This window comes from Sorex araneus, chromosome 3 (assembly GCF_027595985.1).
Source record: "Sorex araneus isolate mSorAra2 chromosome 3, mSorAra2.pri, whole genome shotgun sequence".
Lineage (NCBI taxonomy): Eukaryota > Metazoa > Chordata > Mammalia > Eulipotyphla > Soricidae > Sorex > Sorex araneus.
Window position 1 is genome coordinate 175,965,872 of NC_073304.1, and position 12,323 is coordinate 175,978,194.

A 12,323-nucleotide genomic window follows, 5' to 3' on the forward strand; every position below is an offset into this window, starting at 1 on the left:
ATCTATTTTAAATTCTTCCTTCTTTTTTAAATCCTTTCAAATAAAGAAGTTGTATCCATGACTAATATGGTATGAAAATATGCCTCATGAAATAACATACTCCTAAACCATAAACGTTTAGGATTATAATCCTGGGGCTTTTGACTGGTGAGGATGAGGGTATTAAGCCTATGTTGTGTTTAGTGAAATTTTTATTTATTCTAAAATTTGAGGGTCCTCACTTGGTGTTGCCTAGGGCCTCTTCCCGGGGCACCAACCACTGGGCCATCTGCAGGGCCCTTGGTGAAATTTGTAGAGTGGATTTTGGTCCAGTGGCAATGGGGTGGGAGGGGCTCCATCCAGGGGACAGCATCTAGATGTCTGTCCATCTTTCCTCTCTCTAAGGACTAATTTACTCACCTGACCATTTCTGTCTTTGTTGTTGTTTGTCTTTTTAGTGTTTTGGGCCACACCTACACTCAGGGCTTCCTCCCTCTGTGCTCAGATATTACTCCTGGGCCTGGGGATTTGTTTATTTATTTGTTTGCTGGGCTGGAGCGATAGTACAGCGGGTAGGGCATTGGCTTTGCACCTAGCTGACCTGGCTTTGGTTCCTCTTGGAGAGCCCGGCAAGCTCAGAGTATCTCGCCCCCACGGCAGAACCTGGCAAGTTCCCTGTGGCGTATTTGATATGCCAAAAACAGTAACAACAAGTCTCACAATGGAGACTGGTGCCCACTCGAACAAATCGATGACAACGGAATGACAGTGATACAGTGATACAGTAATTTGCTTGCTTGGAGGCATCTGGGCTCTGGCTCTTTTGCAGGGAAAGCTACAGAGGTTACCCCTAGCGTCCCCCCTTCTGTGACCCTGACGAAGCTCCCCAGGATGGGGGATTGTCTTGGTCAGTAAGGGCTGCATGACAGTGACCGAGCTGACCCAGACCCCGAGCTCAGAGTGGGTCCCTCGCAGAGTCCTCACACGCCAGGCCAGACGGCCCCTGGATGCCATCACGGGGAATGATGGCGGGACCCAGATTCTCAGGCGTCAGCAGCTCAGGCCCCCTCCCCTGTGCCTGGCTGGGAGCCATGTGACTAGGAGCAGAGGCTGTCCAGGGGGACTCTGTGATAAAGCAGAGTCCATCCCTGCTGGACATGCCCGCAGCCACACCGGGCACAGAGGGTCACACAGAGGACACGGAGACCGTGAGAAAATGAGCCCAGGCGAGCGGCCCATTATCTAAGCCCCAAAGGGTGTCACCGCACCACCCCCGCGTGCCTGCCCTCCTTCCCACCAGATGAATGGCTGTTCCCTGGCTCTTCCTCCTTCCCAGGATCAGTCACAGCTGTGTCCAGTCCTGGTGGCAAAGCCCTCCTGTGTCCCAGGCTCTTTCCCACAGCTGATGGTCTGAAAGTCCGCCTGGAGGGACCAAGCAGCCACAGTAGCCTTTGGCTTTTAGAGTGCAACCCCAAGACCCCCAGCCATGGGGTAGCCCCGCTCACTCCACCAGAGACCCCGGGAGCTGCGTGGAGAGCGACACTGTGGGGCCCCAGCTATTAGAGCCCAAAACCACCCACTGGTGGTCCCCAGGCTGTGCAGCTACCCAAGGTACCCGAAGCCCACTGCCCGTAACTGTGCATCTGTGGGTCACACTTGGTAGTGCTTAGGGGCTACTCCAGGCTCTGTGCTCAGGGGTCACCTGCCTCAGATTCTCCTAATTTTCTTTTCTTGTTTGGCTTTTTGGGTCACACCCGGCGCTGCACAGGGGTTACTCCTGGCTCTGCACTCAGGAATTACCCTTGGCAGTGCTCAGGGGACCATATGGGATGCTGGGAATCGAACCTGGGTTGGCCACGTGCAAGGCAAATGCCCTCCCCGCTGTGCTATCGCTCCAGCCCCTCTCCTAATTTTCTGATGCACAGAAACCGTGAGAGAGATGATAAGGGCTGTGGCGTGAAGTTGCTAAGACCCGGGGCTGTCTGACCCCGGCAGCACTAGTGGGGACAGCACAGGGGTGGTGGGACATTCCTGGTCCAGGCGATGCTCAGTTCCTGCCACGTGTTTGCTTTATTTCTTCCGCTCTGTTTCCTGGCACCATTATCAAGTGCAAAACCCCCAGTACTTCAGTGACCTTCTGAAACAGCAAAGTGTGGTTTGGTGCTCACAGATCCGCTCCATCAGAATCCTGAATCTAAGAGAAAGTGGCCTGAGCTGTGGGGAGCAGGAGGGGACGAGCCGGTGTTGGAGAGACGCTGCTGGGTCCGGTGGGCATTACGCTTTCAGGCTTGCTCTGGGCGTACAACACACTGGTTTGATGTTTACTCCGTGACACCGTGGCCCGAAGCTGACTCTACCCCGACTTACAATCCCCCTGCCGCTTGCTCCGTCCCCTGTGCTGGCCTCTCATGTTCTTTCCAGGTCAGTGCAAACCAGCCCCTGCTGCTTGTTTCTGGTGGGTGGCTACGCTAACAACTTACCACCAATTCAGTGGCTTCAAACAGAACAGATGCATTCTCGGAAATCAGTTTCCCTAAACTGAAGGCAGCAGGACTCCTTCCTCCCAGTGGCTCCGCAGGCTGCCTTAGCCCTCGGCATCTGGCACCTCCCCCATCTCCCCGAGCACGTCTGCAAATCTCTGCTCTTGCCAGTGCTCCCTTCTCTGGTCTGGGCCCTGGTGGTTCCTATCCCCCATGGGAAATGAATGATTTCCCCTCCTTACCTCTGCCTAGCCCCTGTCACTCTGTATTGCCGTGTGTAACTAACTGCTAGGGATCAGGAACCGGCTCTTTGGGGGAGGGTGGAACCCAGCCTGCCACAGCCTCTAAATCCGTCTCCGAGCCCTGCGTATATGGACTAGACCCACATACACTCTCTACAAATGGACCGACTGTACAAGCTGGAGCTTTGTCTACATTTTTTTTTTCTTTCCGCATCCCCAGACTCTCGGGCTGGCTCTCAGTCTGTCCTTTTGTCCCAGCTCATGCTGCCGTGCATCTGTTACAAATAGAAAGCACATGAATTTAGGGAAGGAGAGACTTGGCTGGGAGGCAGTGTGCCAGGGTGGGGGCATGGTGACAGTGGGGCAGACAAGGGGCAGGATGGAGTTGCAGCCATGACCGAGGCGGAGAAGGAGAGGAATCAGCCTGTTTGGCCATCAAACATTTGTTTCAGTGGGAGCAGCAGTTCAGCCTCTCATTTTGGAGCTAAAGATGGGGGCCTGCCGGATGGGAAGGACACATCTGGGCCTGGTCAGAGGCTCCCCTGGAAGGCGGGAGGTGCTGTCACTGTCTCATCTGTTTCCGGGAGGAGATTCAGCATGGCCAATGGACAGGTGTCACGGACACTTTCTTTGGGGGATCTGGCTGAACCACACCTGCCAGTGTGTTGGGGGCTACTCCTGGCCCTCCTGGTGGCCACTCATGGTGGGGCTCAGGGGGACACGTTCCCATGCAAAGCGTGTGCCACAGCCCCTCCTCCCTGTCCCCCCCCCCCCCACCTCCACCTGGAGCTTTCTCCCTGCCCTTGCTGGGAAATTGTTTTCCTAAGCTGCTTAGAGAGATGACAGAGGCTATGTCCATTAGCCGACCTCAACTCCACCACAGCCTGTCAGAGGCCCTCAGGACCTGTGCACTGAAATAACGGTCCTAACGCTAGTCAAGGAAGAGTTGGCCATGTCATCGGAAGCACAGAGGATTCAAACGGGAGGAGAGTGAGCCTGTGAGAGCTCCCGCGTCCCGCCAGTAGAGCAGGACCAGAACCATAGCACAGGGGTGGGATGCTTGCGTCGGCAGTTGCACCGACCCGGGTTCTATCCCAGCATCCCACAGGGCCCCCTGAGTCCCAGACATCACCGGGTGTGGCCCCCAAACCAAAACAAAATAAACTCGCTGCAGAGCAATGGGTAGTGAGGAGCCACAGAGCCACAGAACCCGAGAGCTGAACGGGCCTCCCAGCTCCGTGCACAGGTTTCCTTTGATTTCCGATGTTCCTTCTCCTGAAGAACGTGGCCTCATGTCCCTGCAGAGCCGGAGGCAGTCAGCTGGCTGGGTTAATCATATCCGGACTTCTAAGGACCAGTCAGGAGCCTGGCCGGCTCAGGCCCATTGTCCTGACCTCCTGCTGCTGGCTTCCTGGCCAGAGCAAGGTTGGGGCTGGCTCGGCGTCCCGAAGGCTCAGGGCTCTCCCCACCGGCTTCGAAAATCAGGACCTCCCCCCTCCCCCCCCCCCCCCCCCGGCACATGGGAAGCTGATGCTGGGGGCGGGGTGAGGGAGGGTTCTGTCCCCGCATCACCGGGTCAACTGCTGTACATTCACGTCATCTTTTAGGTCTGAACCCACAGTGGCATTTGTGATGAGCATTATTTCCCACGCTGGTTGGGGTACCTCTGGCATGTCCGTACAACTGACTGGGACCAGCTCTGCCCCTTAGTTGGGTCCCAGCCGTGTCTTCCCGCGGCCCCTGGTGGCCCCTTGCGGAGCATCTTGGAACGTCGCAGTAAAAGCAGAAACCTGTCAGTCATCCCAGGCGGCCGCGGCTCTGTGCCGAGTCCTTTTCAGTTCACGTTGCTCAGATCAGGGGTAGGCGGAGAAAAGAAGTAAGAGCAATCCGGGAAGAGCAAACGCAACAGCCGCCTGTCACAGAGCCATCCAAAAGGCAATGCGGAGAAACAGCCAGTGCAACCAACCCCCCGACAAGCATTACCCCATTGCTACGGGGCTTCTGTGCTTCCCTCCTCCGCTGCTGCAGGGCACAGTGAGCCCGAGAAGGAGTCCCGCGGAACCTGACTCAGTCTCTAGTGCTCATAATCCCCGTTCTGCTCATGCTGGGGAAGCAAGTACCGGCATGATTTTTCTCCCCTTCTGCTGTGTTGCCATGACGGGGACTCACACTCACTTCTCAGTTGCACTGTTTGCACACATCTTGTGTGTGTGTGTGTGTTGGGGGGGCGAGGGGGCACTCAGTTTTAGGGAGTGGGGTGGGTGTTTGGGTCGAACCCAGCAGTGTTCAGGGCTGATTCCTGGCTTACTATTCAGGGATCACTCCTGGCGGTCTCCGGGAACTATACGGTGGGCTGGGGATGGGGCCCAGGCTGGTTGCCCGAAAGGCCAGGCCTTACCCTGCTGTCCTCTCACTCCTGCCTGGGTTGCTCTCATTCAGCCTGTGTGCAGTGCTCATGGGGTCACACCCCTAGCCTCAGGGCTCACCCATCTGTATAGCTGGGGACTTGCACGCACCTGGCTGTGTTCCTGAGATTACACACAGGGGGCTGAAGCCCAGGGACGCACTCTGCATGTGGGTGACAGCAGGACAGACTAGTGTCCACATGGTTGGAGGGTACTTTCAGCCACTGAGCCAATGCCCGGGCCTCGGGCCCCAAACCCTGCCTGCCCATCCCATGGCCACGGTGCCTGGCCACTCCAGTTTCCCGTGGTAACAGATGAAGAGCCCCACAGATACAGAACAGGGTGTGGCTTGCGAGCTTTCCTTTTCCTTCCGGGCACCAATATCTCTTCCCCACAGCCTGAGTAATGATTGTTTGGGAAGGTTTGATGGACCATGTCCGAGAGTCTCAGGAGATCTGGAACATGTCCTCTCACCCTTTTATTTAAAAAAAAAATTATTTATTTATTTTTGCTTTTTGGGTCACACCCAGTGATGCTCAGGGGTTGCTCCTGGTTCTGCACTCAGAAATTGCTCCTGGCAGTGCTTGGAGGATCATATGGGATGCCAGGAATTGAACTCGGGTAGACCACGTGCAAGGCAAACCCCCTACCTACTGCACTATCGCTCCCCACCTCTCACCCTGTAGGTAGCCAAGTGTGGTTCTCCAGCTGTGGAGGACGGGGGCTGTCATGGTGCCTGGATGCACACCAGGCTGATTATCACGGGACATGGTCAATGCCCAGTGAACACTGGACACAGCGGGGACTGACACTGGGGGTGTGCCTGGAGGGGGGGGGCAGGGCAGCTCAAGTGCAGCGATACGTCACATCTACCATAAAATGATGGTGAGAACCCTGGGTTGGTGTGTCTGGTTTGCGTGTCTCATGTTCCCGGTTTGTTAAAACTACCCAGCACCCGGCTCTTCCTATCCTACCCCAGCCTCTCGCAGACTCGCTCTTCCTAAATGCTGCCTGACGCAAAAGTCACTTTTGTTTGAATGTTTTTCTTGGTCAATAGAAATTTGGCACGGGCGACCCGGGTTCAATCCTGGGCACCCCAGATGGTCCCCTGAGCACCGCCAGGAGTAATTCCTGAGTGCAGAGCCAGGAGGAAACCCTGAGCATCATCGGGTGTGACCTAAAAAGCCAAAAAGAAAAAAAAATGAAGAAAGAAAAAGAAACTTGGCTTTTTTCGAAGGGCAGAGAGAGCTGATGTTATTTCTCATCGCACTTTGGTTTCTTTGCAGGGTTTTGTTGTTGTTGCTCTTGGTTTGTTTTTGCTTTGGGGCCACACCTGGTGATGTTCAGGGCTTACTCCTGGCTCTCTGATCAGGGGTCACTCCTGGCAGTGCTGGGGGGACACTCTGAGTGCTGGGGATGGAACCTCAGTCTGCAGCCTGCAAGGGAAACCCCCTCCCCACTGTTCTGTCTTTCCAGTCCCCTATTTTATTGCCCTGACAGTGCTGCCGCCCTTGGGTTGTTTCGGGGTACAAGTCTGATAACAATTATGAACTTGAAAGAAACAAAGAGTCTTTAGGACAAAGTTGGGGAGCCTGGTCACCCAGCAGGAGCTACTCGGACCTGCGTGAATGCCAGTAGCAAGGTTGAATGTAGCACTGTAGCACTGTCATCCCGTTGTTCATCGATTTGCTCGAGTGGGCACCAGTAACCTCTCCATTGTGAGACTTGTTGTTACTGGTTTTGGCATATCGAATATGCCACAGGTAGCTTGCCAGGCTCTGCCATGTGGGCGAGATACTCTCAGTAGCTTGCTGGGCTCTCCAAGAGGGGCGGAGGAATCGAATCCGGGTCGGCCACGTGTAAGGCCAACGCCCTACCCGCTGTGCTATCACTCCAGTCCACAAGGTTGAATAATGGCCCTAAGCCAAAGCAAGAAGGGGGGAAATGAAACCAAAAGTAAACGAGGCTGCAGCTTCGATTGGCCAAAGGAGACAGATGAGCCTGTCCTGGAATGACGGGTCAGAGGCAGCAATAGGATTGTGACCCCAAGAGGGGATGGAGAGTCGACAGGTCATTTTGGGGTCCCCGTCTCTGGTTTGTCGGGTAAAGAAAGTGGAACCCTGGCAAGATGTGGGGTCAGCTTAGGGGCCCCCCATCCTGGGAAGAGCCAGCAGCGTCCCCGGCACCTCCCAAGCCCATGAGGGCGGCCCAGTGCTCAGCTCACAGGGTGTGCTCGGCCTCCAGACTGGCCTCTGGCTTCCCTGGATGTGGAGAAACCACAGAACCTCCTGCTCCAGACCACTGGGGGAGAAACGACCACCAGAACCCTGGCCAGTGGCTCTGGGCCAGCTTGCCCTCTGAGAGAGGGGTCATTTGCTCCTGCCCTAAACGAGCTGGTCTCGCCCAACCTGGACGGGGCAAAGGTCTCACCCAGAGTCTGACAGAGTGTGGGCTCTGATCCTCACTTGGCATCATAGGTCCTGCCCCATCTGGGTCCACCTCTCTCCTTCCACGGCACCAAGGAGGAGGAGGAGAGAGAGGACGAAGGGGGTAGGGGGAGGAGGGGAATGAGGGGGAGAGGGGAGGAGGTGGAAAAGGGGAGGTGGAGGATCAGGAGAAGGATGGCTAGGAGGAAGAGAGAGAGGGGGTGAAAGAAGGAGAGAAGGAGGGAGAGGAGGAGGGGGAGGAGGAGGAGGAGGAGCAGGGGAAGGATGGGAAGGAGGAAGGGGAGGAGGAGAGAGGGAGTGAGAAGAGGGGGAGGAGCAGGGGGAGGAGGAAGAGCAGGGGAGGAGGAGGAGCAGGGGGAGGGACAGGAGGAGGAGAGGAGAAGGAGGAGCAGGGGGAGGAGGAGAGGAGGAAGCGTCCACGCGCTCCGGCGCCCCCGGAGGTACCTGGCTGTACTGAGCCGCACAGACAGTTAATCATCTGCAGCCCGGGAGCCGCGGGCCCAGTCGCCGCACAAGCGCCGCCTCCCGTTTTCCGGGCCCCGGCACTTCTGGGGTTCCGGGCGCGGGAGCGCAGGGGGCCCCCATGGAGGCCACGTCTCGGGGTGCCGGGGACGCGCAGCCGCGGGCGGGCTCCCGGGCCAGCCTGCTGCGGCGGTCGTGGAGCAAACTCTTCACCTGGTGAGTCGGGGCGCGCGGGCCGGGTCGGGGCGCTGCACTGAGCCTTTGTCCCCGTGCGGGGACCTGCGGGTCGGGGGGCGGAGCCACAGCAGGGACGCGCGGGAAGGGCTGGGGTCCCGGGGCAAGGCTGAGCCCCGCTTCCTTCCCGCGGGTCCTGGTGTCGCGTGGAGACAGAGGGGGGCGCGCCCGGCTGGGGCCTCGGCGTGGGGCTGGAGAGCTGTGCCAGAGGGACCCCCGTTCTCCAAACAGAGGGGCCCCCCATTCTGCAAACGCTCCCCCCTGGGCGGGGCGCGAGGGCCCCCTTGGCGCGGTGTGTGGCCGGGACCGTCTCGGATCTCGGTTCCCCGGTGCGTGCGCGGGAGCCTTTGCTTTCATCGCTCCTATGACCACAGAGAAGGGCGTTTCGGGGCATTTAATTTCCCCGATAAAACCCGGGTCTCTGACGGGCTGGGCTCCACCGCTCAGTTGCATCCCCGACCCGGCTCCCTTCCCCAGAGCCTGGACACGAGGACCGGGAAAGCCTCGCTGTCTTGTCCGCGGGATGCATGCGAGGCGCGCGTTTCTGGCACTAACTCCGGCTGGGTCTCAGTGCACGCCGGGGTGGGATCGGGCCACGGGCTACGGGCCACCAGAGAGTCCTGTTAAGCACAGCCCCGGATTCGGCTGTGGGACTCACAGCCTCACTGCTGGGCACTAACCTCTGTGCCCCAGGTCCCACCTCTGAACCGGAGGTAACACACAGAGGTGATTATCCCGGCTGCAGTTGCATCCAAGGTGAACCTTTCCGGAAAAGATCTTAACTTCCACCACAGCCATTCTTGGTGCCTGTGGTCAGGGGCTTGGTGCTGGGCCTGTTTTAGCCCCGCCCCCAGCCCTGTGAGTGCAGGGAAGGGGCTGCCTGTGTGAGGACAGCTTTCAGGTGGCACTAGCTTCAGGCAGGCCTGTGCTGTCTGCTTGCACCTGCTGAGCGGGGACATTGCAGGGTGCCTGGCTGGCTGTCGGTAGGTGCCAGCACGCTTAGGTTGGGGTGGGGTAGGGGGGCACACCAGCTCTCCCTCCCCACCCAGGGCAGGAAGCTGTGAGGCACTCCAGCTCCCAGCCACGGGGACCTGGGCCAGGAAGGTCTAGACGCTTCCAAAGTCTGAGCTTTCTTCTGGCTCAGAACACACTTGTTTTCCTTTCTTGTCATTTTTTTTTTTAAATTGGTATGTTTTTGGGTCTCACCCTGCGGTGCTCAGAGATCACTCCTGTGGGTGCTTCAGGAACCGGTGCAAGGCCAGTTCCTTAACCCTGTGCTGTCTCTTTGGCCTCAGACACCCGGTATTTTGGATAATATTTAAAACTCATTATTAAGACTCAACCCGGGTGTGAGAGTCCTCACCCTGAGCCTGATTTCCTGCTTTGATAGGGTCAGGAATGCTTTCCTTTCTGGTTAAGAAAATGGACTCACCTGTTCACTGGCTTATTATTGAATGTTTCCTGTGGTGGGCACCCATGAGGATGAACTCTATGCATCCCCGGTGGACTTTGCTTTTCACTTTGGCTTTTCTCATCGATGACCCATGCTGTGGGAGGCTGTGGATTTCCCAGGAGCTCTGGGATTTGTTCTATCATCTGGCCACTTAGTTCAGTTCCATTCCACGGGAGAAAAGAATGCAAATTCCTTATCGTGACTATCAGTTTTCTATCTCTAATAGATTTCGAACCGTGATTTCATTTCTTCTTTTTCCTTTAAAGTGGGTCATCCTGTGAATTCTGTTCCAGCCTCTCTCTGTGTCATGGTGCAGAACTCATGTTCATTCCTCCTTCTCTTCACACAGGATTTCCCAGAGCCTCTTGAGCTGTGAAAATGAATAGGAATAGGATTTTCTCCCTGTCCCGAGAGAGCTTGTGATCAGATGGGCAGAAGGTAGGGTTGGAGCAAGGTTGGCTGGCAGCAGGTAGGGCGGAGGTCATGTTCCAGTGGTGAGGTGGGTCCAGGAGTGGGTGGGCGAAGGTGATGGGGTCCTGAAGTTTGAGTAGGAGTTGGCGGGGTGGACTAGGAGGGAAGCTCTGTGTCGAGTGTCTTGCCTTGGGAACTATAAGTTGCTTAGCACGATGGGAGCAGAATGTCAGGGAGGGACAGCAAAGGTGACAAATCTTCTAGTACTTTCTGTATCCTCTAGCAGGGGGCTTGCCCTCGGTTGCTCCTTTCTTAGTTCCCAGCCTCCATCACTACACGCTGGACACCCTGTGCTCGTCCCCTCTTCTTCTGGGGAGACTGATATGGCCAACCTCAGGATTAAGCCTTAGTCGCTGAGTCCCAGGAAGGAGACTCATGACCACAGAGTCATTGGTAATGACTCTTGTCCTCTGTTCCTTGGCCAGGCTGTTGCATGCTGGGGCCTTAGCAGCAGCTGCCCTGAAGGTGGGGTCCTTTCTCTCTACCTCTTAATCCCAGAGCTCAAAGACAGCGGAGGAGCAGGCTGGACCCTTGCTACCAACTTCGGGAGTTGCTTATTATTATTATTTTTAATATTTTTTATTTAATTAAGGGTCATGATTTGCAAAGTTACTGACAGATGCGTCCGAGGCAGACAATATCCCAACACCAGCAAAGTTATTGATAGATGCGTCTGAGGCAGACAATATCCCAACACCAGCAAAGTTATTGATAGAAGCATCTGAGGCAGATGAAATCCCAACACCAGCAAAGTTATTGATAGATGTGTACAAGGTAGACAATATCCTAGTGGCTTCCCTTGTGGTGTCCCCGCATTCCCTTCACTCACTGACCCCACACCTCACCTTGACAGGTGTGTTTCAGAGGTCCCTGGTTGCAGTTCAGATCTCATGTTCTCAGTGTTGTTGGGTCTCTGCCCAATTGTGCAGCGGGGAAGGTGCTCACACCATTCCTTGGCATCCCATATGGTTCCCCGAGCCTGCCAGGAGTGATTCCTGAGTGCAGAGCCAGGATAAGCCATGGCAAGGTGGGTGTGGCCTCCCCAACAGAAGCCACCCAGGGAATTGTTACAGGGACCAGCAGCGATGGGCCCTGGAGTCAGAGACATGGGCTCTAAAAGCCTTTCTTTGCCTGCCCTCTCTCCTCTGCCCCAGGCCAGGGCTCCCTCCCTCCCAGGTGACCAGCACAGGTCCTCCAGATCCTTCCCCCAGGATCTTCAGCACAGGTGGAGGCAGGGGAGAGTCATTTCCAGAACATTCCAGGAATCCTGTCCCCCCTCCATCCCTCTTGTCCTAGGTCTGGACACTTCCTCCCTGCTCCCCACACTCATGTCACTTCACAGGAAGTGGGTGATACTGGCGCCCACTCAAGGATGCCGGCTGCTGTCACCAAGGTGATGAGAGGTCACATGAGCACTGAGAATGACCTGGGCAGGAGCGGGCACCCAGCTCTGGGCTCTGCGGCCCTGGGGACACGCTTCTAGAAACAGGTGGTTCACCCACCCCTGCAAGGGCCCAAGAGTGAGGGTGTAGAGGTGGGGTGTGTGGGTGGAGGCTGAGCTGAGCTGGTTTCTATGCACGCAGAAGACCAGCCCTGAGAGACTGGCAGAAACCCCACTCTGTGCACCTGGGCTTGCAAACTGGGTTCCCTGAAGGTGCCTGGGGGCAGATGGGGAAACTGGAGCTGGGGAGTTCTCTTGCCTTTGCCCGTTTGGTTGTCAGGCGCTGGACAGAGGAACATGCTCTTTCTCTGAAACAAGCATGGGGTTGCTTGGAGGGAATCCACGTGTGCTTCTTTGGGGGGGGGGCACATCTGGCGATGCTCAGGGCTTCCTCCTGGCTCTGCACTCAGGAATCACTCACGACGGTGCTCGGGGGTTTAAGTTGGGTGGGCTGCGTGCAAGGCAAGCGCCCTTCCTGCGGCCCCTCAGCCTGTATTCCTGCATGGGGTCCTTCCAACCCCCTCAGCTTCCCTTCCTGCGCCCGAACAGACCCGTTGTTTCTCTTACAAAATACTCATCTGCGTTGTTAGGAAGGCTGGGGTGTGGAACAGAGCGCTGGGGAGAGGTTGGTGTATGATTACTCTGTTCTACTCCTTTACCAAAAGGGGTAAAAACAGACCTTTTGGCAGCAGGACACTAAATTTTGAGA

The 12,323-nt window shown here is 56.5% G+C and overlaps 1 protein-coding gene across 2 annotated transcripts in view; it reads left to right on the plus strand.

Moving 5' to 3' along the window:
- The first annotated feature begins 7,928 nt into the window (after nucleotides 1-7,928).
- The window catches only part of SLC35F2 (solute carrier family 35 member F2), a 40,351-nt gene continuing 35,956 nt past the window's right edge, over nucleotides 7,929-12,323 (plus strand). The window contains exon 1 of one of the 2 annotated variants that reach the window (XM_004605153.2): nucleotides 7,929-8,231. In XM_004605153.2, coding sequence (XP_004605210.1) covers nucleotides 8,137-8,231 — 95 coding nt within the window. In that variant the 5' untranslated portion in view covers nucleotides 7,929-8,136. Of the gene's footprint in view, nucleotides 8,232-10,061; nucleotides 10,141-12,323 lie in introns of those variants that run through there. The other variant, XM_055130127.1, reaches the window with a different exon arrangement.